The following is a 27,959-nucleotide window of genomic DNA, read 5'->3' as shown; positions in this document are numbered from 1 at the left end:
TACTGTAACCTCTTAAAATCTTTATTAATTTTTTTCCTTTTTTTTTTTTCTTTTAAATTTAATTAGCACATGCATAAAGTGTCAACAGTTTGGGGTTAAGATGACATTTCTTGAACAAATGTAGTTACAAGCGGTGCCTCGGACCCATCCAGGTTTCCTCTGTACCCTGTCCAGAAGGAAGCTCGAGGTCATCCCTACCTTTCCATCCTTGTGTCACCACAGGCAGAACCCACAACACTGGGGAGAAATACACTTGTTCACACGTAGCAACTGGGCAGGGGAGAGAGACACGGGCAGCAACATCTACTCACCTACTGACTAAGGGCACGTGGTTACAGACCCCAGAGACAGCCAGCACCTCCTCCCTCAACTCAGCTTTGGAGCAATGGGAGCCTCTGGTGGCCTGGGATGGGTCACCCTCCCTTGGGAAGGTGCCAATCCTGCCCCAGCTCCTGCTACCAGGTGGCAGATCTAAGGAGATGGAGTAATTCTCCTGCTGTGATTAAAAAAGGAGCCTTTGGCAGGAGCGTTGGGATGCCGAGGTGTCCCTGTCCCCTGGGGCCAACCTCCACAGAGAGCAGCCCCAGCCCTGGCTCTGGGCTCTGTGTGTGACCAATAGGAGAGAAAAATGCTTCTGAAATGCCCAGCAGGGGCTGGCTGCTCCTGGAGGCTCTGCTTTGGGAGGATCCAGGGCTCCAGGAGGTCTCAGAGCTTGGGTGGTGCAGGGGGCTTTGGGGTCTGAGGCGCCTTGATCTGCAGGAGATGATCCTCACCTGCCTTCAATTCCCTCCAAAACAGCTCTCCTACAGCACCTGGCCTCCCCCAGAGGTGTCAGGGCTCCTGCTGGCCCCAGAGGGGATGGAAGCTGGAAGGAGATGGCTCCTGTCCTGCTGCAGCAGCTGCCAGTGGCCCAGCAGCCCAGGCTGGACAGCAGCAGGACGAGGAGGAGGAGGAAGAGGAAGGGTCTCCTGAACGCTTGCCCCATGACAGCAGCAACCCACAGCACGAGCATGTCCCACAGCACGGTGGTGGCAGGGTTTGGTGGTGGCAGGGTTTGTCCCCTCCCCACAGCTCCCACGTGCTCTGGGGACTGTCCCCATGCCTCCAGGCTGCTGCAGCAGTTCCCAGGGGTTGGCCAAGGCTGGAGTGGAAGCTGCTCCCCCAGACACTCCTGTGGGAGGGGGATCCCAGAGGATCCCAGCCCAGCTGAGCTCTGCCCATTCCCAGCCCAGGAGGCTCCAGAGGGACCCCAGGAAAGGCACTTGTGTCAGGAGGAGCTGCCCTGGCCCCGTGGTGTTCCCAGCAGGATGGTGGATCCCAGCCCTCGGTGTGGCAGGGCACAGCTGAAGGCAGAGGGAGGGAGGTGCCAGCACAGCTCAGCATCACCCCAAACTCACAGCCTGCTCCAGATCCCCCCAACGAGTCAGGCAGCCCCAAAATTCAGGAAGTCTGTTAGGCTGAGGAGCCATCAGCCCCAAAAGGCCCTGAAAATGCATTTTGGAGGAAAGGGTTTTCTAAATTTGTGGGGATTTGAGCAGTTGGGTGGGACTTGGTCTCATGGAAGGCGTCCCTGCCCATGGCGGGGGGTGGAAACCAGACTGGAAATCCAAACAGTTCTGGGGTTCTGGGATTTGCTTTCTCTACCTGATCTGCTCTCCAAGACAACAAACCCTAGAAAGAGCAGCACCATCTGTGGAAAACTGGCCAGAGCTACAGAGAGAGCTGAAACCTCTCAGAGCACAATTAAATTGGGAGGGGGTGTTGATGCTCATGACTGATTTCGGGGCCCTGGCAGGGCTCTGCCTGAGCTGCTGCTGCTGCCAGGAGGAAATCATCAGCAGCTCTCCATGGGCACCACAGGAGTGCCCCTGCCTCCAGGCCCTCTCCCTTTTTAACACGAGATTTGTGGTTTTTCCATGGCAAGAAGGGATTTTCCATGGAGTCAGCAATCCCAGCTGGGGCACCAGGACTGCACAGCCCCAGTGAGAGGTGAAAATCAACGGGATTTGGAACCCTTGAGCTGGGGAGGGGCCTCCAGAGGCAAAAGCACCTCCTGTAGGGGCAGGAAAGGCTCTCCTTGCTGCACTGGGGGGAGGTGGTGACTGCTTTTCCTTAAACAGCAGTGCCCTGGGATGTTTGGGAGTGGCTCTGGTGGCACCTGCTTCATTCTGCTGCTGAATGCCTGGGAAGTGCTGCTGTGTCTGACCTTCCCTCTAGGTCTGGGGGAAGGAAAGGGAACAGTTTATCCTTCTGGAAATCACATGTGAGCTGTTTGCTTTTTTTTTTGTTTGGTGGGTGGGTTAGGTTGGTTGTTTTGGTTGTTTTGTTTTGGGGGTTTTTTTTTTCTTATTTTTAAATATTTTTTTTCATTTTATTTTTAGATTTCTCAGCTGAGCTACCCCAAATCAAAGGGTAAATGTTAAATTGTCCACCTCAAAAGTTTGTTCACTACAGTCTGTGGATCACGGGTGGTCCAGAGGAGCTGCTGCCTTTTAACCACTGACTTCCAGCAGGAACAGCTGGGAGCTCACATCCTTCCCTCTCTGCAGCACATTTCACCTTCATTCTACTTGAGGCTCAACACCAAAACCAAGGGGGAGCAAAAGCAGCTGCCCTGGCTGCTGGGGGATGCTCTGGGGCTGGGACCCAGCCAGGGATGAGGGAGAATCACAGACGTGCCAGAAAAGCCCTGTGGGCACCCCCACCCTCCTCTCCCTGGCTGCACACAAGGTCAGAGCTTCTCTCTGGCACTCAAAGCCACGGCAGAGCCTCTGTGACCTGAGTTTCTCCATCCTCACTTCCAGAAGGTTTTCCCTGAGACCTGACTCAGTCCCACACTGACCTGCAGAGCAGATTGATCCCCTCCCTGCCCTTTGTGGCTTTGCCCAGGGTCTGACCTGGCTGAGGTTTCCCCTGTGCAGGCTGATGTGAGCATGACCAACCTAAAACAACCAACCTGAAATGCTGGGCTGGTTCCTTTCTGCCTTATTCTCTCCTCTCTGCACTCAGCCTGACACAGAACCAGGAGCTGGAATTAGCTGAGCTGGGCCCCCCCGGGCCAGCCCTGTCCCCTGGCAGTGCCAATGTGCAGGGAAAGGCTCCTTTCACACCCACTGGGGCTCCCAACAGCCAGCTAGAGCTTTGATCCTGCTCCTGGCAGGAGGGAGAGGCGGGAGGACCCTGGGACAATCCCTGCTGGCAGGTGCCCAGGGAGGGTGAAGCATCAGTGGTGCTCTGGTGGCCTCAGGCTCCTGTCAGTGATTCAGATTCCACTTTGGGTTCTGTCACATCAGCTCTGCCCTCAGGGACATTCTCCATAGGCTTTCCCTCAGCAGGAGCCCAGCCCTTGCTGCAGGCTCTGGTGACAGCACCCTGGGTGACACCACTAGGATGCTGTCCTCCCCTGGGGACATCCTGTTGTCCCACCCTCCTGTGGGCACAGCTCTGAAGGCTTTGGGGCAAACACCTCCTCCCTCCCTGAAGTTCTTAACTCTGGGGTTTGGTTTGTTTTTTTTTTTTTTTTTTAATTCCCTCCACCAGGAAAATACAGGCACATTTTTCACCTGGAGAAGGTGGAGCTTGTGAGGGTGAGCCTAAAATCCCTGGGGTTTGTCCAAAAAAAAATCAGATTCAAACACAAAAAAACCAACCCCTTTGATTCTCAAGAAGATGGAGCCACTTCACAGTCTGGGTTTGGGTTGTGAGTGTCTGCAGAGGGTTCCCAGAGGCTGGGCCATGGCTGGTGCCAGCCCTGAGGGTCAGCCAGGGGGCTGCCAGGCACCATTCCCAGCCCACCGAGGTGATCCCAGGGAGCACAGCTGTGCAGGGCAGGGACAGAACCCCCAGGGCACAGGGACAATTCCAGGACAGCCCCCAGGGCACAGGGACAGAACCCCCAGGGCACAGGGACAATCCCAGGACAGGCCCCCAGAGCACAGGGACAGAACCCCCAGGGCACAGGGACAATCCCAGGACAGCTCCCAGGGCACAGGGACAGAGCCCCCAGGGCACAAGGACAAACCCAGGACAGCCCCCCAGGGCACAGGGACAATCCCAGGACAGCCCCCCAGGGCACAGGGACAATCCCAGCTGGCTTGGCTCTCCTGGGCTTTGCTCAGGCACTTCTGAGTGGGGATTGGGGCAGGAGGGTCCCGGGGGGCTCTGTCACCAGCAGGGACATGGCTGGTGCTGCTCAGGGGCCACCGAAGGAAGGGACAGCTGCCCTCAAGGGGCTGCTGCCCACTTGAGGGGAAAGTCATGGGTGAGTGAGCAACTGAGGCTTCTAAAGTGCAGTGCAGGTTACATGGTCTTTGCTGTAGACTGTAAACTCCTCAGGACAGACTCCTTGCCCTTATTTCTTTATATATTTTTTAATTTTTTAAATCTGTAAAGTGACATTCCAGCTGAGAAAACCTTACCCCTAAATAACTACTGCTACAGGAAAAGCAGGAATATTGGTGAAGGAACAGCCTGTGTTCCCCTTCTAGCATCCCCCCAAGGGGAGTGCTTCCCATGGCCATCCCTGCTCCATCCATCAGGAAGTGGCACAGCTGGGGACCTCTGGAATGTCCCCTCCAAAATGCCACCTCCAGTGCCGCCACCTGCCACCCTCCAAGGAAAACTCCCATTTGTCATTAAAGCTGAGGTGTTAATTCAGGCTCAGGGGGGTCTGCCAAGCTTCTGTCCAGGCTGTTGGGTGTCTGGGAAGGGAGAGAGAGGTGGAAAAGGGGCTGGGAGGAAATTTGAGGGCTCTTCTCTGGAAAGAGCTCTCTGGAGAAGCCAAGTTCAGCCTTAAGTTTGTCACTGCAGTAAAACCTCCCCAAGATGAAGCAGCTGCAAAGGCTGGGTGGGACAGAGGGTGATTGCTCCTCTCTGGGTCTCCTCCCTGGGTGGGAAATTAGAAACCAGAAACTGCCCAGTCCTTTCTTCCTGCAGGACACTGATCCTTTGAGAGCCACCAGCACCACCAGCCAGCTCCAGTGGTCCCTCCAAACCAGGGAGACAATTCCAGGAGGGAACACTGCAGGGCTTCCACCAGCCCCCAGCATCCCGAGCAGGAGCAGCCTTCCCTCCTGCTGTGGCTTCACAGCTGTGCTCCCTGTAAATCCCCTTTTCAGAGGCACCTGGGATGTCCAAGAGGCTCCTGATGGACCTCAGGGAGGACAGCCTTCCACTGACATCTCCAAGCAGAACCCAAATTTACCCATTTCCTGTTCCACTGATCCAGCCCAGCCCATTTGTATGGACACAGGGTATTTCCTTCCCCCTGCTGTTGACAGCCATATTTATTATTTTTAATCTGTGCCCATAAATTGGCAAGTAGGGGGAAGTAGATAAAATGGGAAGAGGAGCTCTCAGGAGATCAGTTGGGCTCATTAAATGTTTGGCACTCTGTGATTATCCTTTGGCAATGAAATGCCACTGCAATATTTTAGCAGGAACACGATACCTTAATGTACAGGAGAACCTCCTCAGCCCAATTCTGGCACTCTTGAGAGAGGAGAAATTCAATCATCTGTGACCTGGATTGTATTTTTTAATGTCTGCCAAGCTAGATAAAATACTTAAATATTCACTTTTATATCAGCCCACATGAGGGTTTGAGCATTTCAGGTTGTGTAACTCAGCCTGGCCTACTTTGGGGAGGATGCACAGAAATAGGCACATATGTGCAAACCACTGAGCGTGCAGCACGTGGGACAGACAGACAGACAGTGTTAATTAGCATGGCACACTCCCAGCAGCACCAGCCAGAGCAGCCAAGGAATTGGTGTCACTTCTGTTGGGCTGCAAAGGTCACCTGAGCAAACTCCAGGTGATTCTGCCTCAGATGGAGGTGGTGGGGCTGAGTCCCTCAAGGGAAGGCGCTGGGGATGGACTGGCTCTGTGGCATTAACGCTCCAGCCTGGAGGTCCTGCAGGTCCTTTCCCAGCTGAATGACTCCTGGGGTGCTGCTGGAGGGTTGGGAAGAGCTGGGTGTGCCATGGCCAGGCCAGGAATGGGTGTCCAACCCACCCTGAGGAAACTTCGCCACCAGCTCCACCTCTCTGGGCTGAGGATGGGGGATCCCACCCCTGCTACCAAGAGAGCTGAAGGGTGTCCATGGCAGGTCTGGTCCCTGAAGAGGAGGGTGGGGATGTTCCCAACCAGCTGGCAGTGCTGGGAGGTCGTGGAGTTGCTGGCTGGCCTTGCAGCTGAGAATGGGAACTGGGTTTGTGCTCTCAGGGGGTTTCCTTCAGCAGAACAGGAGGGCTGAGGACGTGGGGCTGCTGGGGTGGGTGTTTGACACCAGTGGGGATGTGGTGGAACAACATAAAGATGTGAGGAAATGGGGCTGAGCCTTTCCTGCCCCCTGGGGCTGCCAGCTGTGCCTCTGCTCTGCAGGTGTGGCCTGAGTGACCTCAATGCCCTTGAGGGTCCCTTCCAACCTTCCTGTGATTGTCGAGCCCTTTGCCATGCCACGGCACCAGTCCTGGCAGCTGCCAGCCCCAGCACAGGTGACAGGGCTGTGGGAGGCCTCAGGGACAGCCCTGGCTGCCACCCACCCGCGGGGTCCTGCCCCATGTGGCACACCTGGAGCAGCTGGGGCATCAAGAGAAGGGACTGGATCTCCCAGGGGCTGCTCTCCAGCTCCCACCAGTGCCACTGCCACTGAAAAAATCCCTTCACCAGGATTTCTTCTCCTGGGAAGCGGAGAAGCCTCAGAGGAAAAGGAAAACAAGAATTATCTGATTTGCTGCTCCTGTGTTTTGCTGCTTTGGAGGTTGTTTATCCAACATGTGAAATGTTTTTACTTCATGACCAATCACCACCTGGCTGTGCTGGGACTCTGGAAGAGGTCACGAGTTTCTCAGTGTGTCTTGTTAAACCTTCTGTGATTATCCTGTCTCTATTCTTCAGTATAGTTTTAGTATAGCATTCTTTAATGTAATATAAGTACATAAAAAAATAAATCAGCCTTCTAAGAACACAGAGTCAGATTCTCAATTCCTCCTTTGTCCTGGGGACCCCGAAAATACCACACCCCAGGAGTGGCTCAGCTTTGCAGAGCTGGGACAGTCACAGAGCCCAGGGATGAGTCCCCTGTGTCCCTGAGCCCCTCCCAGGCCCAGTGGGGCTCCTCAGCTCTGCTGGCTCCCCACAGTGACCCTGCAGCCCCTCCACCTCTGGAACAGACAGGAGCAGCTCCACCAGCCCCTGCTGTTTTCTCTCTCTCACAAAGGGTTATCACTCTTCCTAAATTACCTCAGTAAACCAAATTTCTCTTTGCTTTCACACAGTTTTGTGATTGTATCCACGTTAATAATGCTCCACCAGAAACCCCACCTTAAATCTCACCCTGAATTTTTACACTGCCTCCTTCTGAACCTGCTCCACCAAACCCCAGCTGCCTTCCCAAGGAAAGCAGCTCCTGGGCATTGCAGGGGCTCTGTAAAAAGCTCCTGCAGCCATTTCCCTGCATCTCAGAGGGTCAACACCAGAAGCAAGAGCTCTCAGTGTGCACCAGGAATTTCCTGGTCACCTGCAGGGCACAGTGTCTCCCTGTCCCTCTGGTCACTCTTGCTCCTTGGGTTTTGCAGATGAGTTATTCCATGTGTCCTGTTGCTTCTTGCCTTGTCCTCTCCCACATCCCAAATCCCTTCTGCACCCCTGCTCAAGCCCACTCAGCAGCTCCCAGCCTGGGTGTGGAGGTGTGCAAAGTGTCACGTCCAAGGGACGAGAGAGCATTTTGTGCCACTCAAGAGAAGGGAGAGCTCCTGGGGGCATTTCCCAGCAGCTGGGCAGAGGATTCACCACATCTGGCCATGAGGGGTTTGTCACTGAGGGCAAATGAGCACATGTTTGGGACATTGCTCAACACCAGCATGTCCCAGGAAATCAGCAACCTGGTCTAGTGGAAGGTGCCCTTGGCAGGGGGTTGGGATGAGATGTCTTTAAGGTCCCTTTTATCCCAAATCATTCTAGGATTTTGTGAATTTAACCATCAGCATTTGGGTCTCAGCCATATCCTCCCACCTCTTTTGTAGGTCTGGCTGATTCTACACAGCCAAAATCCTGCTGAAGCAGCCACCACCTGCAGGGATACTGGGAGAGGCAGGGAACTGGGCACAGAGCTCAGCTTTCCCTGTTCAGGGATCTGTGGTATAGGGGAACAAAAGGGGGTCTGGGGACATCACACTGGCCAATCCACAGCTGGTCCTGGCCCATTTTCCACAGCTGGGGAACCTCTCCCAGCTCTCTGCAGGTTTTCACACCTGCCTGTGATATTTCCAGTATTTCCCACCCCTTTGCTCTGCCTTCCTCTGTGCCTCCTCCCTTTGTAGCTCTGTGAAAAGTCTTCCATGGGTCAGGCTCTGTTTTGATGGGAAAAGACACTCTCAGTGCTGAAACAGGGGCTGTCACCAGCTCCTCCATCAGTGTCCAAACGTGGGACAGGGGATGGAGCAGGATCAGGCAGGGGGAATCAGTGCCTGGCTCAGAGCTGATCCCAACTGTACAGGCAGAGTTTGCGGGGCTGCAAAGTGCAAGTTGAGAGTTTACCTGAAAGCAGCAGATTGTCTGGTTCACTTTTTCCCAAATCACACTGAAATGGTGCCATGCTAGGGCAAAGGAGAGCTGGGCTTGAGGGAGCTCCCTGGACACCTCTACTCCTTTGCTGGAAAAGGCAGGACAAGCCCAGACAGGGCTGGGTCTCCCTGCCAGCCACTCCAGGCCTTGCCTTCCTCATTTGCTCCTGAACCAGCTCTGAGGGTGAATACAGGCTAAAGACACCAACACCTTGGGCTGCTCAGGCAACCTGGTCTAGTGGAGGGTGTCCCAGTTCTGGTTGGACTAGATGGGCTCCAAGGGTACCTTCCAAACCAAAGCATTCCATGATTACCCAGGGAGCAGCAACAAAGGGTGTAAATGCTACTAAACGTGGTGCATTGCTCTGTAGGGAAGGAGGCTCCTGCCCACACACTGCCTTTGGAGCTGCCTGACCCCAAAACCACCAGCAGCAGTGTCCCCAAGCCCACAAGGCCACCCCCGAGCTCCCGTGGTGGCACCAGCCGTGCAAACAAGGCTTTTTCTCCAGGAGTTTCTCACTATCACAATTAACATATAGCTGGAAAAGCACTGCTGCCTCTGGGGCTCCCTTCCCTCACAAAGCACACTCAGGGCCAGTCTCCGCTCTTGCTCCAGGTGTAAATCTGGAGTAATCCTATTAACCTGCCTTCGGAGAATTTTGTAAGTCATTAACTGTGAAGGTGCTGCTAATTTCTGCTCTCACTGCCTCCGAGGTGTATCCTACCAGTGCTGCTGCTGCTGCTGCTGCTGCTGCCCGAAGGGGTTTGGACATAGTGTAAAAGCAAAGCTCCTGACCGAGCGGGGCCCCACGCCCGCCGGCAGCGACGCTGGGGAAGGTGCCCATACACACCTGGAGGGGAGCAGGAGCCCCTTGGGGAAGGTGCCCATACACACCTGGAGGGGAGCAGGAGCCCCTTGGGGAAGGTGCCCATACACACCTGGAGGGGAGCAGGAGCCCCTAGGGGAAGGTGCCCATACACACCTGGAGGGGAGCAGGACCCCGAGCCCACCCCGCCGGGGCCCTCAGTCCGACCACTCGTTCTCGTCCAGCTCCGAGTCGTCGTCGGACTCGCTGTACTCCACGGCGATGCGGCGCGACAGGATGGTGGCCACGTCATTGCCCACGGGCTCTTTCTTGGCCTCTTGTTCCCACTGCTCCTGGACCTTCCGGAGTTGGATTCCTACAGGGAAGGGGGGAAGGCTTCAGGTGGGAGTGCACCCAGCCTGCAGCATCCCCCCAGTTTGTAAAGTGTTGGCTGAGACAAGAGGGCTGCTGCCCTGGTGGTTGCACAGGTATCTGGGATGATAGGATAGGATGGGTAGGACAAGAGGGAATGGTTGTAAACTGGGAGAGAGTAGGCCTAGATTGGATGTCAGGAAGAAATTACTCCCTGTGACCATGGTGAGGTCCTGGCAAAGGTTCCCAGAGGAGCTGTGCCTGCCCCTGGACTGCCAGAAATCTCCAAGGCCAGGCTGGACATTGGTGCTTGGAGCAGCCTGGGACAGTGGGAGGTGTCCCTGCCCAGGGCAGGGGATAGAATGGGGTGAGCTTTGAGGTCCCTTCCAACCCAAACCATTCTAGGATTTTATGAGTATTTATGATTACAAAGCCGTATCATAAAGGTCCTCCCGTGCTTCCACTCAGCCTGAAGATAATGAACCTTCTGAAAGGTTAAATTTACCATTTGATCTGGAGATTTGCAGGAAAAGGAAACGCGTGAGACCTTGAAGCACATCATCCACTACAGCCTGGGAGGAAGCCACATGCCTGGGAGTTGCCAGCAATCCGTGGGGCTTCATTCCACCTCCAACCGTGTGTCCCCCACCTCTACCCTGCCTTTATCGCCCCAGCAAGGCCCCGCCATCCCCACCCATCACCCGCCCCCCAAGCGCTCATCTTGACCCCGGTGTCGCCAGTGCCACCCAGCTGCACTTTGTCACGGGGGGCTCCGTGTCCCGCCAGGGACCGCGTCCCCGCACTCACCCCTGCGGATGGCTGCCAGCAGGTCGCTCCGGGCGTCGCTCATGGGCATCAGCGGCACCTGCGGCTTGCGGGGTTCGGCGGGGGCGGGCGGCGAGGCGGAGTGCGCGGGCGAGGCGGACACGGCCGGGGGCCCGGGCGGCGGCGGCGGCGGCGCCACCGGGGGTCCCATGGGGCCGCTCTGCGGCGGGGAGGCCGAGTAGGGCCCGGGAGGCGCGGGGGGCGGTGACGGGGCGTAGGATGGGGCTGCGGCCGAGCCGGGGGCCAGCGCGGGGGGAGCCGAGATGGGGCTGTCGAAGGCGGTCTGCGCCGACGGGATGACGGGCGGAGGCGGCGGCGGGGCCGGCGGCACGAAGTACTCGGCCATGGGCACGGCCTGCGGGCTGCAACGGGGGCACAGCGGTCAGAGCCGCGGGAATCACAGAGCACAGGGATGGGCTGACTTAGGACGGACCCGCAGGGATCATCCAGTCCAACTCCGGGAACATCCCAAACATCCCACCCTGGGCATCCCCGGAAGCTTCGTCCAAGCGCTCCTGGAGCTCTGGCAAGTTTGGTGCTGGGACCATTCCCTGGGAAGCCTGCTCAGTGCCCCACGACCCTCTGAGGGAAGAATCTTTTCCTGATATCCAACCTAAACCTCCTCTGACACAGCTTCAGGCCATTGCCTCGGGTCCTGTCACTAGTCACCACAAACAAGAGATCAGCATCTGCCCCTCTGCTTCCCCTCAAGAATTTGTGGACTGCAATGATGTCTCCCTTCACTCTCCTTCAGCTGAACACATCAAATGCCCTTAACCACTCCTCACACGGCTTCTCCTCAAAGCCCTTTGCCATCTTCATGGCCTCCTTTGGACATTCTAATATCTCAATGTCTTTTTTATATTGTGGTTCCCAAAATTGCCCCCAGTATTCAAGGCGAGGCCGCCCCAGCGCAGATCAGAGCAGGACAATCTCCTGCCTTGCCTGGCTGGTGATGCTGGGCCTGATACCCTCTAGGCACACCTGGCCCTGCTGGCTGCCAGAGCACTGCTGACTGAAGGATTTCCCATTACCCACCCAGCATCCATCACCCATCCCAGCACCCAGCTGGCTCCACACTGGCTTGGTTTGCTCCGAACCCCAATGAAAGCTCAGTCCCAGAGTCAGAAGGGTGGTGGAGCTCAGCTGGTGGCATGGGCTATGGGTAATACAGTGCTGGAAAGCAGGCAACACCCCAGGGGAAAACCCTCCCTCCACCCCATACCCTTTTCTGGGAGGACACAGTACCCCAAAAGCACTCCTGACTGACTTGGCCTCTCACCAGCGGTTTTGGACCATGAAAGCTTCAGGGGAGGTCTCTCCTGCTCCATCAACCCAGAAATGGGGTGGGTCAGACCCCCACCAACCCCCCTTCCTTTGGACTCCCCTGCAGAGGGAGCAGGCTGGAGCTTTACCCGTAATCCTTGACTAGGTGGGGTCTGGGCCCGTTGAGCACGGCCTCGGGCGGCGGTGGTGCGTGGGGCTGCTGCAGGCGGGTCAGGCTGTTCTGCCGGCTGCCCGCGGGCCGGAACGCGTGCTCCGGGGGCGTGGGGGCTGCCAGCCCCTCCTTGTGCTCCGCCGGGGCCAGGTGGGCGGCGGGGGCCAGCAGCTGGGCAGGGTGGTTGGGGCTGGCCGGGTACGAGTGGTCGGCAGCGTCCGACGCGTAGGACCTGCAGCGCGGGAGAAGCCGACTGTTGTACTCCTGAGGGAGCTCGGGGGTGGCTTTGGGAGCATTTAGGGGTTCAGACAACAAAACAAGAACAGGCCGTGAAAATATCGATGTGCAAGACAGCAGAGTGAGAGCAGAGGGGAGGAGGACACAACAGAGCTGAACCACTCTCTTCCCTTAGCTGTGAAACAGAAAGTGCTCCGGTTTTATCCCAGTGCCAAGGCTCCTCCTGAGCTCCAGGATGACACCCTGGGGACACCGGCTATCCACAGGCTAACAGCTGAGCACCCCGACCCTGATGTGGGCAACACGCCCCCCACAATGACGGAGAGGAAGAGCAAAGCAAAGGAGAGCTGTGAGCTGAAGGTGTAGGAGGTAGAACCTGCCTATTATCTGGGGACAGTGATCCTTCCGATGATGCCATGTGATAGGGGGATGGTGAGAACCTGTTATCCGGCCGGAACTCTTTATCATATGCCATCATGTTCCACTCCAGGCGCCGGTTGCGGGCTTTCCTCACTTTCTTCACCTCCCGGGTGGAGTCCTCCACCAGCCGCTGCTCCTGGGGGGACACAAAGCCACGGCTCCACCTCCAGCCTGGCTCCTTGACCAGCATCACCAGCCATGCGAGATGCACCCAGATGCACCCATCCTTCTGACCAAGGATGCACCAGGAGGTGGCTGTCCCCAGGCCCCGAGCACCCCCAGCTCCTGCCCCCTTGGCCCCCTCCTGCTCCCACCCACCTTCTGCCTGCGCTTCTCCTTCCTCTTGTCTTCTGTTGCCTGCAGCATCTTCTCCTTCCATAAGTTGAAGAAGTAGGAGGGGTCGGTGTAGAATTTGAGGCCGTCCTTCTTGTCATCCCTGGTGGTTCAAAGGGCAGAGGGAGGGTTACCAGCCACAGGAGAAGACCCCCTGTTCCCCTTCCCGAGGGCTTTGGGATGACCATGACCATGAGCTGTTGCCCCACCACAGACCCATCCAACACAGCAGCCACCACCTGCAGGCTGTGGACACATCCCGAGCATCCCACGCCATGGGGAAGGCGGCAGAGCACACCAGTGGGGGCACACCTGATCCTTCTCATGGTCAGGACCCCCTTGGAGCCCAGGGAGAGCTGTACCTGTAGGGTGTGAGGATGTTGAGGGGCGGGGGCTTGTCGCAGCGCTGGTACATCTCCATCACCGGGTTGGGGATGGAGTTGCGGGACACCACCTGCTGGTTCTGCACCGTGGAGCTCTTGAAGGCTTTCCTCATGTTGATGTCCTGCAGCGAAACTGGGGGGCACAGGAAGGACAAGGCATGAGGGGGTGGCCTCAGCCTGCCAAGCACAGCGGGGCAGGCGTCCTGTCCCAAGAGAATCAGCCCAAACCAGCCCCAGCCCCTCACCTTCCTCCACGGTGGAGTCCAGCTGCGTCACCTTGATGACCAGCAGGTCCACCCTCTCCTGCAGAGAGTTCATCCTCATGTAGAAGCTGTTGGCTTCGTTGAACAGCTCTCCAAAGATGTCCTCTGCGTGCCTGCCTGGCAGGGGACAACGCGCCTGTCACCACAGCTGGTGGCTCGCCCAGCTCAGCCCATCCCCTGGAGCTCCCACCTCCCCCCCGGCTCTGTGGGTGCTCCCCCAGCCTGGATCTCTAGGAGCTGAGCCTCAGCCTCTCCCAAAGTGCTGCTAGGAGGCAGGGAGCCCAAATGAGCACCCCTTTCCAGAGAGAACAGCACCCACTGGGGCACAGAACATTCAAGGTGCCCCAAAGAGCCCTTGGACCCATCAGGACTGATCAACCAAAAAAAAATCACCCAAAATCCCACAAGACCTGGGGAAATTTAGCCCAGGTAGAAAGCCAAGAGCAGGGCAGTGGGGACAGTGCCACAGCAGGGAGGATCTGCAATTTGTTTCACTTTATCACTTCTTTTCCTGCATCTCTCAGTGCAGCTTATTTATTTGGGGTCATTTATTTTGGATTATTTAGCTTTTTATTAGGGTTGTTCATATCATGGAGCTGAGGGAGGTGTCTGGCGGAGCATTGCTGGTACCTGTAGGCTACAGCACCTGTCCAGTCCCATCCCATCCCATCCCATCCCATCCCATCCCATCCCATCCCATCCCATCCCATCCCATCCCATCCCATCCCATCCCATCCCATCCCATCCCATCCCATCCCATCCCATCCCATCCCATCCCATCCCATCCCATCCCATCCCATCCCATCCCATCCCATCCCATCCCATCCCATCCCATCCCATCCCAACCCCCAGATGCTCAGGGTTTCCTCCCATCCCACCTCTCACGCAGTTCCCCAGAGCAGGGCACTTTCAGAACCTCTCAGAGCACTCAGCAGCTCGGTCATATTTGATTCCCTTTTTCCCTGGACTGGAAGCCTGAGCAGGCGGGGGTGCTGCTCGTGTGAGCCACTGCACTTCCAGCTGCTCCCTACACCCTGGGCTTGTTTTTCTGGGAGTATTTTAGAGCAGAATCTGCTTCTGGAGGTGTGTGAAAGGGGGGGAGAGGGGGGCTGAATAGCTTAACTCTCTATTTTAAGTGGATATTCAGCATGAAATGGGTTTCCCCTGTTAAACCTCCACCCTGGTGTGTGCAGTGCTCTCATGTGCCCCTTTCCTGCTGAGATCAGTCCCAGGGCAGGAAACAGCTGAGGGTTTAGACCTTTGACAGAGACCTCTCTTCCTCAAAAAGCTCCAACTGTAAAAAGAATTGTTTGGGGTATTTTAAATCTTCACCTGGCCTTCCTATTTCTGGCCAAGTGGGGAAGCAAGGGGCTCCTGAAGGCTTTCCCTCCCCCACTGCACAGACCAGCTGGGGGAGGGAAATGGGTCTCAAAAATGTCACCAAGTCCCCATTTCAAGCTTGGCCAAAAAACCTAAAAAAAAAAAAAAAACAAACCAAAAAACAAAAAAAACCAAAACAAAAACAAAAAAAAAACAAAAACAAAACAAAAACAAAATCAAAAAACCCCCAAAACAACAAAAAACCAACAAAAAAACCCCACCAAAACCCAAACAACAACAACAAAAAAAACCAAAAATGAAAACAAAACAAAAAAACCAAAAAAAACCACAAAAGAAAAACAAAACAAAAAATCCACACCAAAAAAAAAAAAAAACCCAAAAATCAAACCTATATATGTATATATATAAGTAATTTAAAAAAACCCAAAACCAAACATATATACATATGAATTTTTATAATGATAATAACAATAATAATTTATTATATAAATAATTTTTCTATAAAAGTATATTAATAAATATAGATAATAAAATAAAACATTAAAAAGTAGGAACATCCTCTTATTTTCAACAAGCTGGATAATTCCCACTGAGTTAGGAGTGGCTGCAGCCCACATGGCTCTCACACAACCCCTGTTTGTCTGTGCTTGGAACTGGTGGGACTGACTGTGGCATCCCTGTGCTATCCCATTGCCATTCCAGTGCCATCCAGTGCCATCCCATTGCCATCCCTGTGCCATCCCAGTGCCATTCCAGTGCCATCCAGTGCCATCCCATTGCCATCCCTGTGCCATCCCATTGCCATTCCAGTGCCATCCAGTGCCATCCCATTGCCATCCCTGTGCCATCCCAGTGCCATCCAGTGCTATCCCAGTGCCATCCCTGTCCCATCCCTGTCCCATCCCAGTGCCATCCCATTGCCATTCCAGTGCCATCCAGTGCCATCCCAGTGCCATCCCTGTGCCATCCCATTGCCATCCCAGTGCCATCCCAGTGCTATCCCAGTGCCATCGCTGTCCCATCCCTGTCCCATCCCAGTGCCATCCCAGTGCCATCCCAGTGCTATCCCAGTGCCATCCCAGTGCCATCCCAGTGTTTTCCCATTGCCATCTCACTGCCATCCCATTCCCATTCCAGTGCCATCCCTGTCCCATCCCAGTGACATGCCTGTCCCATCCCAGTGCCATTCCATTGCTATCCAGTGCCATCCCAGTGCTATCCCAGTGCCATCCCAGCGCTATCCCAGTGTTATCCCAGTGCCACCCCAGTGCCACCCCGGTGCTCCCCAGCCCAGGTGGCTGTGCCCTGACTTACTGAGGCTGCCCAGCTGTTTGATGATGGCAGCCAGGGTGCTGTTGGTGACACACTCCAGCTCACTGGTCACCCCGTCGGGAAGGGCCCCCCGGCACAGGTGCCGGGGCTCGATGTTCCTCTTCACCAGCGGCATGGCGAGCCCTCAGCCTCTCCTGGGACAGCAGAGCAAGGCAGGAGACAGAGGGGGAGCAGATGAGGTTGGACAAAGATGAGCATCTGTGAGGTTGAACAAAGCTTTGTATGTTTTTTAATTTTTTAAACAGCTCTGTTGCAGAACCCGGCCCACCAATTTTCAGGCATTTTTCAAATAACATACAGGTGAAACTGAAAGAAAATCCCCCTGCTTTAATTAGAAACCCTGAGACTGGACAAATTGAAGGTCCTTTCCCATTAATCACTTGGATTAAAATCAAAAATCAAAATTAAAATCAAAATCCACAGCTTTCACTATTTAGCTGTCCCCCCACACTGCCTCAGCTGGCTCCAGAGGTCACTCCTGCCCCCCTGGGACACTCAGCAGGACTTTCCCAAGCAGGGATGGATGCACACTGTGAGCACACGGGTGCCAGCGTGGAGCTGAGGACTTTGTCCCCACCTTTGTGCCACCGTATCCTTTCCCACTCACCTCCCAGAGCTGCTCAACCCCTGTGCTGGGGCCCTCCAGCTGGCCCCGAGCAGCCTCACACAGCCCAAAGAGAAGCGAGGGAGCACTTGTAATGCCATTATTTCCAGCTCACTGCAGCCTCCCCAGGGTTTTATTTGTGCTCACACTACACTGAGACAAGCTGCTGTGGCCAGCTCATCCCAGCTCCCTGCATGGCCCCACAGCATCCCTGAGTGCCCCCACGGCTCCTGTGTGAGCCCCCATGGCATCTTTGGGTGTCCCCACAGCATCCCTGGGTGTCCCATAGCTCCTGTGTGAGCTTCCACAGCATCTTTGGGTGTTCCCACAGCCTTTCCAGGTGTCCCCATTGCTCCTGTGTGCCCCCAGAGCATTTCCATGTGTCCCCACAGCATCTCTGGGTGTCCCCTGCTCCACTGTCCTCCCCTGAAGTGGGGATGGTTCATTTTCTATGAGGTTTAAGGAGATGTGGGGAGACCAAAGGCCTCACCCCCACTGAGGGCACCCATGGGAGCTGCAGGGAAGGATGAAGGAGGGGCACCATGGGCTGTGGGGTGCTGGGGATAGGGTACCCCGCTGATGTAAAGGGTGGATGGTGGGAAACAGGCTGGGAAAAGAGGCAAAAAAGGAACATTTATTATCCATGGTGGTGTCTCCTGGGACTGGGACACAGACCCTGGGATGGGGACAGGGACACAAGCCCTGGGACAGGGACATGGACAGGCAGCCACCCCTCAGGCTCACTCAAGGGGGTCTTGGGTGCCACGAGTGCCCCCGGGCTCAGCCCAGCTCCCGAAGCAAAGGCAAGGCGGTGGCTGGGCTGACAAGAACCAGAGGGCACCGGCAGCATTCCCAGCGAGCAGCACCCCCTGTTCCACATCCCCAGCCGCCCCATCTCTCCCCAAATGTTGGCAGCCGAGGAGAAGCAGCTCCCGCCGGTGGCCCCGAGCGGAGCCAGCCATGTGCAGAGTTCACATTTTTTGGCCCCGGCCGCGTCAGACAGAACAGTTTCCCATTGACAGCACCCGGCCAGCAGCGGCAGCGGCTCCTCCGCTGCTTTCAAATGCAAATTCCAGCTCCCCCCATGAAGGAGCCCCAGCCTTTCCTCAGGGCTGGGCTCTGCCCGGGGCGCTCGGGGTGCCAGGGGAAGGAGCCGGGCCTGACCCCCCGGGGCTGTGCGGGGCTCAGAGCGAACCCCGAGTCCTCCGGTGCTCCCCGAGCCACTGCTCACGGCCGTGGTGATGTCCCCACCTCCCAAAAATCAAATTTCTGCCGGCTGTTTGTTCCTGTGTTCCACCATTTGCAGGGATGTCTGCCCTGGCCATGTAGCACCCCCTCCCCTTTCTGGGCACCCCGAGCCCCCCAGGGTGAGTAAAGAGCTGAGGCAGCTTCACCCCAAGCTGGTTTTATATGTCCCAACAGCCCTGGCACGTCCCAGCGCTGCGGGACGGGAGGGCACAGGGCAGAGCCCTTAACGAGCTCAGCAATTAGGAACAGGGAACAAAGAGCCATTCTCAGCATCCCCTTGGGCCACGGCCACGGGACACGGCCGCTGGACACAGCCCTGGCACCCGGGGCTCTTTGTCCCTGCTCAGGGGACAAATTCCTGGGGGGAACCGGGGCCACCTGAGCCCGCAGCCCCCACGGGGACCCTGGAGCAGAATGAAGGGAAAAAAGGGATTTTGTGGTTTGAAAGTTCCCAGCAGGGACAGATTGGAAGAGAGGCAGAAAGTGGGTGAGGGGTGTGATGGCAGCATTTGAGAGTGTGCCATGAGAGGGCATCCCTGGAGGAGGAAAATCCCTTTAATCTCACCCCAAAGAGGCCAAACAAGACTCAGAGCCTGCAGCATAAGGAACCAAGGAGGAGTTTGGCACATTTTTATGCAAGCAGAGCCTGTAAAGGAAATTTTGATGGAATCACAGGAAAAGCTGCTTTCCAATCCCCCCAATTAATGGAGCACAGGGATCAGAACCAATGGACAGCCCTCCCCTGACAAGAGTTCTCTCACCCTGCTGCACCAGCAGTACCAAACCTCTGACTTCTGCCTTGAAAGCCCAACTTCCCACCCTAAACCTGTCCTGAGTCCAGTTCTCTGGTGGGGATGGGCTGCACGTGACTTCAGAGAGGCCAACCTCATTTCTGCCCTCTCTGGCACATCTTGCTCACCCACCAAGAGGCTGCACACAAATCCTGAGCACTGAACCTGGCCAGAGCCTCAGCAGGGGATGCTGAGCTGTGCCCAGCACTGCTCCTGCTCCTCCTGCTATCACAGATGATTTCCAGGACTTCAAGAGGGTGATTTTGGGTGGCAAAATCTTTTCCTCATTCCTTCAGGAAGAGGCTCCCGAGGGCAGGGATGGTCTGGGTGCAGGCTCCAGGACCATGTACATGGATTAAATCCCATGGGATTTCACTGTGGCCTGAGAGGAAGGAAGGCAGGAGCCCTCAGTGGGAGGTGGGGTCAGGATGCAGGAGGAGGAAAATGGGAATCACAAACTCAGCAGGAATTTCTTGGAGGGTGAAGGCAGGAGAAATGGAACAAGCCAGGGGCTGGTTCAGGTTTCAGGTGCACTGTGGGGATTCTCCCATCACTCAGCTTTTCCCTGAGACTGGAGAGAACCAAAAGCCCTAAATCTTGTACTGGGAAATGCCACAGGTGAGGGAGACACCCAGCAGCTCCCCACCTGCTTCCCAAACCCAGTGGTGGAGCTTGGTGGGGAATCACACCCAGCTGAGCTGACCAGGCAGGGGAGGACATGGACAGAAATGAGCTGCTCATTGTGCCCTGAGATGCTGATTTCCCCCAAGGAACAAACTGCCAGCAGCACCCCAAATGCAGAGCTGCTGAGGGGCAGCCCCTGCAGTCCCAGAACAGCTCTGGGCAGTAAGGGCTGTCCCTGTCCCTGCAGAGCAGGCTGGGGTGTGACTTGCAGCTGCTGGCCCAGGGGTGACCCCTGCAGCTGGCTCCTTCCAGATGTTATCCTTCACCTCAGCAGCACCAGCATCTGGCAGCTGAGATCCTTGGGGTCCATCAGGGCAGAAAAGCAGCTCCCATTTTCTAAGAGGGTCCAAAAAAAGGAATTTTGCATCCAGCCATTGCTCCTTATGTTCTTTGCAGCAGCTTTCCACATGAATAACTGTGCCCTCATCCCCTCCTTGCCCCCAGAACTACTCTGTCCCCCTGGGCTGTGATTTACAGCCCTGCAGGCAGCTCCAAAGTGGCCTGAAGGACCAGGTGTGCTCTGGTGGCCCTGCAAGGAGGGACAGGCTGCTGAGCACAGATCCCTCAGGTGCTGGTTAATCCCTGGGGCAGATTTCTGGGTTGGTCAGTGCCCAGCACCTGCAGCCCTGGAGCCCTGCTTGGTGCGGCATGAGAGAGAAGGGAGAAGTGTCCTGGCTCCCACCTTCCTTCACTGAGCTGTGCTGGAGCACAGAACAGTTCTGGGGTTTGTTTTCCAGAGGAAAAGGTGGGCAGCACTGGGGGCAAGGATGTCCAAGCTTCAGTCACCAGCTGCAAATGAGGCACCTCCAATATTTCTGATGGGATCAGGGGTGCGTGAGCAGCAGGAATGAGGGAAACCTCCTTCACTCTTCAGACAGCCAGGAAAAGCCCTGAGGGTGGATTTGGGGAGGGTGTGGGTAATTGTGTGGTGAAGCAAACACCTCAAGGCTGGGAGCTGGGTCAGCCCTGCTCTGAGCTCAGTTCTAGGCCAAGCTTTGGGCAATCTGTTTGCTCAGCCCTTGCAATCAAAGCTCTTTCCCAATTTGGGCTTCCTGGGGTCCCTCTGAGCCCTGAGGAGCAGACACTACCAGGAACTGGAGGCTTTTGCAAGGCAGCAAATCTCTGGTCAGATGCCAGGAGCCAGAGTAGAGAAAAAAAAACAAGAGATATGTTGAAAAACCTATGAACCTTGAACAGAAACGTTTGTGAGTGAATATTAAACAAATGAGAAGTGCCACACCTCATGGTGGCTGCTCAGGACCCTGTTTTGGTGCAGAACCCTTGGAATGCAGAGGTGAGGAAGGGCTGGGGGCAGGAGGGAGGCACAAAGCAGTTCTGCAATAGTGAAAGGAGCAACAAACCCCCTGAATGTGAAGTCAGGGAAAGGACAAGAGGCAGAGTTGACACTCAGTGGGGCTTGCAGGTGCCTGAAGGAGCTCGTCCTGTGGAGTTTGGCAGGATGGATCTGGTAGAGAAGAGGGCTGGGAAGGATCTGGGGGTGTGTGATGCTTCTGAGCAGCCAGAAATAGGTGGAAGGTGTGAAAGCAGCAGCTTCCCGAGGTGCTGATTTGTGGAGCTCTGCCACAGCGTGGTGGAAACCAGCGTGGGATGGTTCAAAGAGCAACAGGACCAACCTGCAGGCCACCAGCAGCCACCTCATGGCTGGGGACAACCTTTGGTTCAGGTGGCCCTAAACTCCTGCTGTCCTACCAGCATGGGCAGTGGGGAGAGCAGAGCCTACAGGAGCAGGAGTTTTGTTGTCTCAGGAGAAATTCATCCAGGAAAAGCTGTGCAGGTGGCTCTTTGTGGTGCAGGGAAAAACCTGCCTGGGAGAGCTGGGCCAGATCTGCTGATTTACCTCCCACAAAATGGAGCTGCACCACAAGGACTCGCTGCTCTAATTTACAAAATGCATCTGCCACCACTTCTTCATTTGCTGGCAGCCCAAATGCCTGAGAGCACCAGCAGCATGACAAATGTCACTGCTCCCTGGGAAGGTGACCATTGCTCCAGAGCTGTTGTCAAAGGTTCATTAAATATATTAAAACCAGCTGGATCCTGAGTTCTCCCCTCGTTCCAAATAAAGCAGAGGGCAGGACTTCAGAGAGAGTGGCACTGGGGGCTGGTGGGCATGGGGGAGGCAATGCCACTGCCTGTCCCTTCCTTGAGAGCCCTGCATCCCAAAGGAGCCTGCCTTAAAAATGATTTGGGGCCACAGAAACCCCACTCTGGGAGAGAGTGGCTCTGAGGGCAAGGAGGGGATGAGGGCACAGTTATGCACGTGGAAAGCCGCTGCAAAGAACATAAGGAGCAATGGCTGGATGCAAAATTCCTTTTTTTGGACCCTCTTAGAAAATGGGAGCTGCTTTTCTGCCCTGATGGACCCCAAGGATCTCAGCTGCCAGATGCTGGTGCTGCTGAGGTGAAGGATAACATCTGGAAAACATCCCAGCCCCACTGCAGGTTCAGCAAAGCATCAGGTGGGAAAATGCCTCGTTGACTGAAAACCCCAGGGTGTGGGATGGTGGTTTTGTCCCCCCTCCCCAGGATATCAGCCGGCAAAAAACCAGGGCTGAGGCTCGCTGTGAAATGAGTGGAGAGGTCTCAGCCCCAGGCGGCACAGAGGGATTTTTGCTGCCGGCCAGGAACAGAATTGGGTGGAACTGGGGGAGAGCCAGGCCCTGCTGCCAAAGGGGGGAGAGAGCCGTGTCCAGCTGGCCCGGGGGCACAGCTCCATCGCTCCTGGCCGGGCAGAGCTGTGAGCAGTGTCCCACAGCCCTGAGCAGTGTCCCACAGCCCTGTGCCATGTCCCATAGCCCTGAGCCGTGTCCCACAGCCCTGAGCTGTGTCCCATAGCCCTGAGCAGTGTCCCACAGCCCTGAGCAGTGTCCCATAGCCCTGAGCCGTGTCCCACAGCCCTGAGGAGTGTCCCATAGCCCTGAGCAGTGTCCCACAGCCCTGAGCAGTGTCCCACAGCCCTGAGCTGTGTCCCATAGCCCTGAGCAGTGTCCCACAGCCCTGAGCCGTGTCCCATAGCCCTGAGCAGTGTCCCACAGCCCTGAGCAGTGTCCCACAGCCCTGAGCTGTGTCCCATAGCCCTGAGCCATGTCCCACAGCCCTGAGCAGTGTCCCACAGCCCTGAGCTGTGTCCCACAGCCCTGAGCAGTGTCCCATAGCCCTGAGCAGTGTCCCACAGCCCTGAGCTGTGTCCCATAGCCCTGAGCAGTGTCCCACAGCCCTGAGCAGTGTCCCATAGCCCTGAGCCGTGTCCCATAGCCCTGAGCAGTGTCCCACAGCCCTGAGCAGTGTCCCATAGCCCTGAGCAGTGTCCCACAGCCCTGAGCCGTGTCCCACAGCCCTGAGCCGTGTCCCATAGCCCTGAGCCGTGTCCCACAGCCCTAAGCCGTGTCCCACAGCCCTGAGCAGTGTCCCACAGCAGTGAGCAGTGTCCCACAGCCCTGAGCCATGTCCCACAGCCGTGAGCAGTGTCCCACAGCCCTGAGCAGTGTCCCATAGCCGTGAGCAGTGTCCCACAGCCCTGAGCCATGTCCCACAGCCCTGAGCCATGTCCCACAGCCCTGAGCAGTGTCCCACAGCCCTGAGCAGTGTCCCACAGCCGTGAGCAGTGTCCCATAGCCCTGAGCCGTGTCCCACAGCCGTGAGCAGTGTCCCACAGCCGTGAGCGATGTCCCATAGCCCTGAGCAGTGTCCCACAGCCCTGAGCCGTGTCCCACAGCCCTGAGCAGTGTCCCACAGCCCTGAGCAGTGTCCCATAGCCCTGAGCCGTGTCCCATAGCTGTGAGCAGTGTCCCACAGCCATGAGCCTTGTCCCACAGCCCTGAGCAGTGTCCCATAGCCCTGAGCAGTGTCCCACAGCCCTGTGCCATGTCCCATAGCCCTGAGCCATGTCCCACAGCCATGAGCCGTGTCCAATAGCCCTGAGCAGTGTCCCATAGCCCTGAGCCGTGTCCCATAGCCCTGAGCCGTGTCCCACAGCCCTGAGCAGTGTCCCATAGCCGTGAGCAGTGTCCCATAGCCGTGAGCCATGTCCCACAGCCCTGAGCCGTGTCCCACAGCCCTGAGCCGTGTCCCATAGCCCTGAGCCGTGTCCCACAACCCTGAGCCGTGTCCCATAGCCGTGAGCCGTGTCCCCCCGCGGTCCCACAGGCAGCGCTGTCCCCGCCGCCCCCCGGCCCCTCCGCGGCTCCTCCTGTGCCAGCTCCGCCGCGGCAGCTCCAGGAGGCTCCAGCGAGCAAACGCTTCACAGCAAAGCGCAACACAACGCTAAATCATAGCTAAAAATATTCCTCGGGAGCTTGATTAGTAAATGCCACCGTTGGTGGTTCGGTTTGGGGGATTTTTCTCCCCTCCTTCTACTGTAAAACGTTTCAGCAGGAGCAGCACTTGCCGGAGCTGTCTCTGAGCCCCCACCGCTCCCGAGGGCTCTGCAGCACCGGCCCTGCTCAGGAGGATGCCATAAAATCAGCTGCCTCTTACCCCGGGATCAGTACAGGAACCTCGTCCTGCCCTGAGTCTGGTTTAGAACAAACAGGCTCCCAGAGGGGTTTTAGCTCAGTGATGTTTCTTTTAGGGTAGGTGAGAGCAAACGTTGCAAATCACAGAATCACAGGAGGGTTTGGGTTGGAAGGGACCTTTAAGATGATCTCATTCAACCCCCTGCCATGGCAGGGACACCTCCCACCATCCCAGGCTGCTCCAAGCACCAAAGTCCATCCTGGTCTTGGGCACTGCCAGGGATCCAGGGGCAGCCCCAGCTGCTCTGGGCACCCTCTGCCAGGGCCTCAGCACCCTCACAGCCAAGAATTTCTTCCTAACTTTTAATCTAAATCTTTCCTCTTTTGGTTCAAAGCCATTCCCCGCTGACCTATCACAATTTCCACGTGTAAAAAGCCTTTCCTTCCTTTTGACAAGCCCTCTTTAGCTGCTGGAAGGGGCTCTGAGGTCTCTCCAGAGCCTTCTCTTCTCCAGGCTGAACAACCCCATCTCTGGCAAGTGGATTTTCAGGCCGCAGTTTTCCTTGGGGTTCAGTTAACACGGAGTTTGAGTTCTGTTGTTTGATTTCTCAGAAATGGCGAGCCCTCAGTGTCCCCTGGCACTGGTCATGGAGCTGAGGCCACTTCTCCAGGTCCTTCCCATTCACCCTTGGCTCTATCTCTGCTGTGGATACAGGTCAGAGTATCCGTATCCACACAAAATCCATGTGAAAAAAAAGACATCCATCCCAATACCCTAATGCTGAAGGGAAAAAGGAGGGGGAAAGTTGTGGATGAAACTAGGCACGACCCTCCTCCATCATCGCAGGGCTGCTCCTGCCCGGTTCCCGTGCGGGGAATGCCCGGGAGCAGCGGCACTGCCTTGATCTTCGGAGGAGGCGTCAGGGGCTGGGGCTGTGGGAACACAGCACCGATCTCAGCTCTGCTTTGGCTGCAAAAGATCCCTGCTGGCCCACGAATCATGTGTTGTTTTTAATGACTCTATCACCAAAGGAAAATCTTCAATGACAGCTTTTTTTCCCTTTTGTGCCCAGCTCATTACCAGAAGGATCTCCCTCGCTCGCCGCCGGGCTGTGCGGGCAGGAGGCTGCTGAACAAACCAGCCTTTTTCTCGCCAGCATAGAAGGCGCTTTGATAAACCGGGGAAACCCTCGGCCAGCAGCGAGGGGCTCTCTGCAAAGCCGCTGCCTTTGGGAACAGCCTCAGGCAGGGCTGGCATCTCCAGCCGCGGAGCAGAGCGCTCCCAGCCAGCCCCAGGCTGCTCCCTGCGGGGCTGGGCTCTGCCTGCCGCTCCCCAGAGCGTCCATCTGGGGTTTCCCACCAGTGCTGGACTCGACAAACCTCCGGGTGGATGTGGGGGAGAGGGGGCAGATGCCAGCCTGGAGCTGGCTGCAGCCTCGCTGCTCAGAGACGTGCGAAATGCCGCGGCTCTTGCCCGCGGGGTGCAGCTCAGAGGGTGTCTTTTTGGATGAGCAGCTCTGAAAAAAAAAAAAAAAAAAGAAAAAAGAAAAAAAAAAGGCAAAAAAAGCGTTCTTGCTTTTCTTTTTTTATTTCTTAACACTTCTGGCTCGAGGGCTGTTGTTCGTAACTTGTCAAGATCTTGGCATCGGCGGCTGATTTGTCATCCGCCATAAAATGGAGGATGAGCATCTTTGGTTCAGAACTGGGCCAAGGGAGATGACAGCTCAAAGCAAAATATGCTTCATCTCCAGTTTTCTCCGTGGGCTTCAGCTCCCGGGGAGAGGAGCGGACATTTGGGGTCTGAGTGCATCACAGCGTTCTGGGTAAGAGCCCTTCTCCTGCTCCGCGTTTGCGACAGCACAGCCCGGTGCACATTAACCCTCTGCCTGCCAGAGCAGGCTGTGCTGGACTGATGCTGCCATCGCCCTGCCCTCCTCACCGAGCTCTGCGACCTATCACCCTGGCAGCTACCGACATACACAAATACCACCAAAACACCATTTTTAAAAAAGAAAATGATACCAGCAATCTCTTCAAAACCCAGGCAATGAGCTGCAGCGTGAGGGGTGTGCCTTGGCACGCTGAAGTTTGGAAGATGAATTATTAATCCTGCCATTCCCGAGCTGCCCGCACATCCCGGCGCTGCGCTCCCCTCCCCTCCTCCGGCAGCGTGTCCGGCCGCCGGCTCCGCTGTGCCGGCCACAGGGATCAGCCACCAACTCCCTTAAAAAGCATCTCAACCCGCAGGTAATCCATCGCGCTGACACCACCACGAGGCAGCAAGAACTCGAGTTTGAAGCGAGAAAATTCAAGCTCCCTGCAAGTAGCTGAATCACTGAGCGTGGAGGCCCAGGCTCGGCAGCTTTGAGGGGCTCTGAGCTCACCTGCAGCTCTGCCCACGGGGGTGCCCCGGGCTGGGGGGTCACCAGGGGGGCTCTGAACCCAGTGGGGCTCCAAATGCCTGGGAGGGCACCAAGATGGGGAGGGGGGCCATGCATGACAGGTGACACCGGGTGGTGCCCTGCTCAGCGCTGTCCTCTCTGTATCCCCACCCTCACATCGGCCTGCAGAGCCCCCCGAGCGGCCCCAATTCCCTAGCCAGGGGTGATGAGCCCTGCCCTGTGCTGGTTGTGGGAGCACAGGCAACCGTGGGCCCAGTGTATCCCCCACAGTGATGTAAAGATAAAGGATCCTCCCTCCCTAGGAGGGCAAGGATGGCAGGTGAAGCCCCCCGCCCCCACCCCGCCCCCACGCGAGGTGCAGAGCAGCCGGGTCCCCCTCCCTCTCCATGCAGGAATGCGAAGTGACAGCACACACCCCCCCTCCCCAGCGCAAGGGTGCAGAGAGGCCCGGAGCACCGCGGTGCAAATGTGCCAAGCGCTGCCGGGATCCCTCCCCCCGTCATGGAAACGTGCGGAGCAGCCTGACCCCCTCCCCTCCAGGCAAATGTGCAAAACCTGGAGGATCCCCCAACCTCCACCGGCCATGAATAGCTGCAAAGTGGAAAGACCCCCCACGTGAGGATGAGAGGCAGCTTGGACATCCCCTTCCCAAAGCAAGGATGGGAAGGGATGAAGGACAGCCCCCCGCCCCCGTGCACGGATGCACAGCTGGGGGGGATGCAGCAAAACGGGGATGCAGAGCGGCCCTCCCCCCCCCCCCCGCAAGGAGGCGAAGGGACGGAAGAACCCCCCTGAAAGGATGCGAAGGGATGGAGGATCCCCCGGAAAGGATGGAAAGGGATGGAGAACCCCTTCCCCCGCAAGAACCCCACTCCCCACCGGAAAGATGTAAAGCAGCAGAGGATCACCCACCCCCCGCGCCAGGATGCAGAGCGGTGGGAGATCACCTCCACGCAACGACGCCCCCCCAAAATGGTGAAAAGGTGCGGGAGACCCCCATCAAAAGGCCGCACGCAAAGCCCCCAGTGCCCCTCGAAGGGATGTCCCCCCCTGCTCGCTCACACCTGCGGGCATACAAGGATCCCCCGCTTTCCCTGCGCCGCCTCCTCCCCGCATCTCCTCATCCCCTGCGCTCACCTCCGCCGGGCTGGGGGGGTCGGACTGTGTCTCGGCGGGGCCGTGAGGGGCCTTGCGGGGCCGTGCGGGGCTGCGGCCGCCGCCGCCGCTGCCCGCGCCCCGCGCCCCGCTCCGCCGGCGCTGCCCGCGCTGCCCGCTCCGCTCCGCAGTGCGCGCACGGCGCATGTGCCCCGCCCGCCCCCGCCCCGCTCCGCCCCGCGCCCCAGCCCCGGCACCCCGAGCCAACCCGGCACCCCCGAGCCAGCCCCGGCACCCCGAGCCAACCCGGCACTCCCGAGCTAGCCCCGGCACCCCGAGCCAG

General features: G+C 57.0%; 1 protein-coding gene across 7 annotated transcripts; it reads right to left on the bottom strand.

Moving 5' to 3' along the window:
- LOC103816504 (actin-binding protein WASF3-like) lies at nucleotides 1–27,747 on the bottom strand. 7 transcript variants are annotated; one of them, XR_007777607.1, is made up of 10 exons: nucleotides 27,659–27,733; nucleotides 16,300–16,515; nucleotides 13,627–13,761; nucleotides 13,361–13,514; nucleotides 12,984–13,101; nucleotides 12,626–12,801; nucleotides 11,986–12,240; nucleotides 10,553–10,932; nucleotides 8,256–9,749; nucleotides 1–8,074 (listed from the first exon to the last, which is right to left on the bottom strand). XR_007777607.1 is itself a non-coding variant. In XM_050974472.1 (10 exons), the coding sequence occupies exons 2-9, from the start codon at nucleotides 16,430–16,432 to the stop codon at nucleotides 9,592–9,594; spliced, it is 1,509 nt and encodes a 502-aa protein (XP_050830429.1). In that variant the 5' UTR covers nucleotides 16,433–16,515; nucleotides 27,659–27,733; the 3' UTR covers nucleotides 1–9,506; nucleotides 9,551–9,591. The 7 variants fall into 7 exon arrangements, 5 of the variants coding, with proteins under 5 accessions (XP_050830429.1, XP_050830430.1, XP_050830426.1 ...); XR_007777606.1 differs by having other exon boundaries at nucleotides 1–9,462; nucleotides 9,507–9,749; XM_050974472.1 differs by having other exon boundaries at nucleotides 1–9,506; nucleotides 9,551–9,749.
- Between the last annotated feature and the right edge of the window lie 212 nt (nucleotides 27,748–27,959).

Source organism: Serinus canaria, chromosome 4A (genome assembly GCF_022539315.1).
Source record: "Serinus canaria isolate serCan28SL12 chromosome 4A, serCan2020, whole genome shotgun sequence".
NCBI lineage: Eukaryota > Metazoa > Chordata > Aves > Passeriformes > Fringillidae > Serinus > Serinus canaria.
The sequence above is the reverse complement of the archived record's forward strand: the minus strand, read 5'-3'. Positions and strand labels throughout refer to the sequence as shown.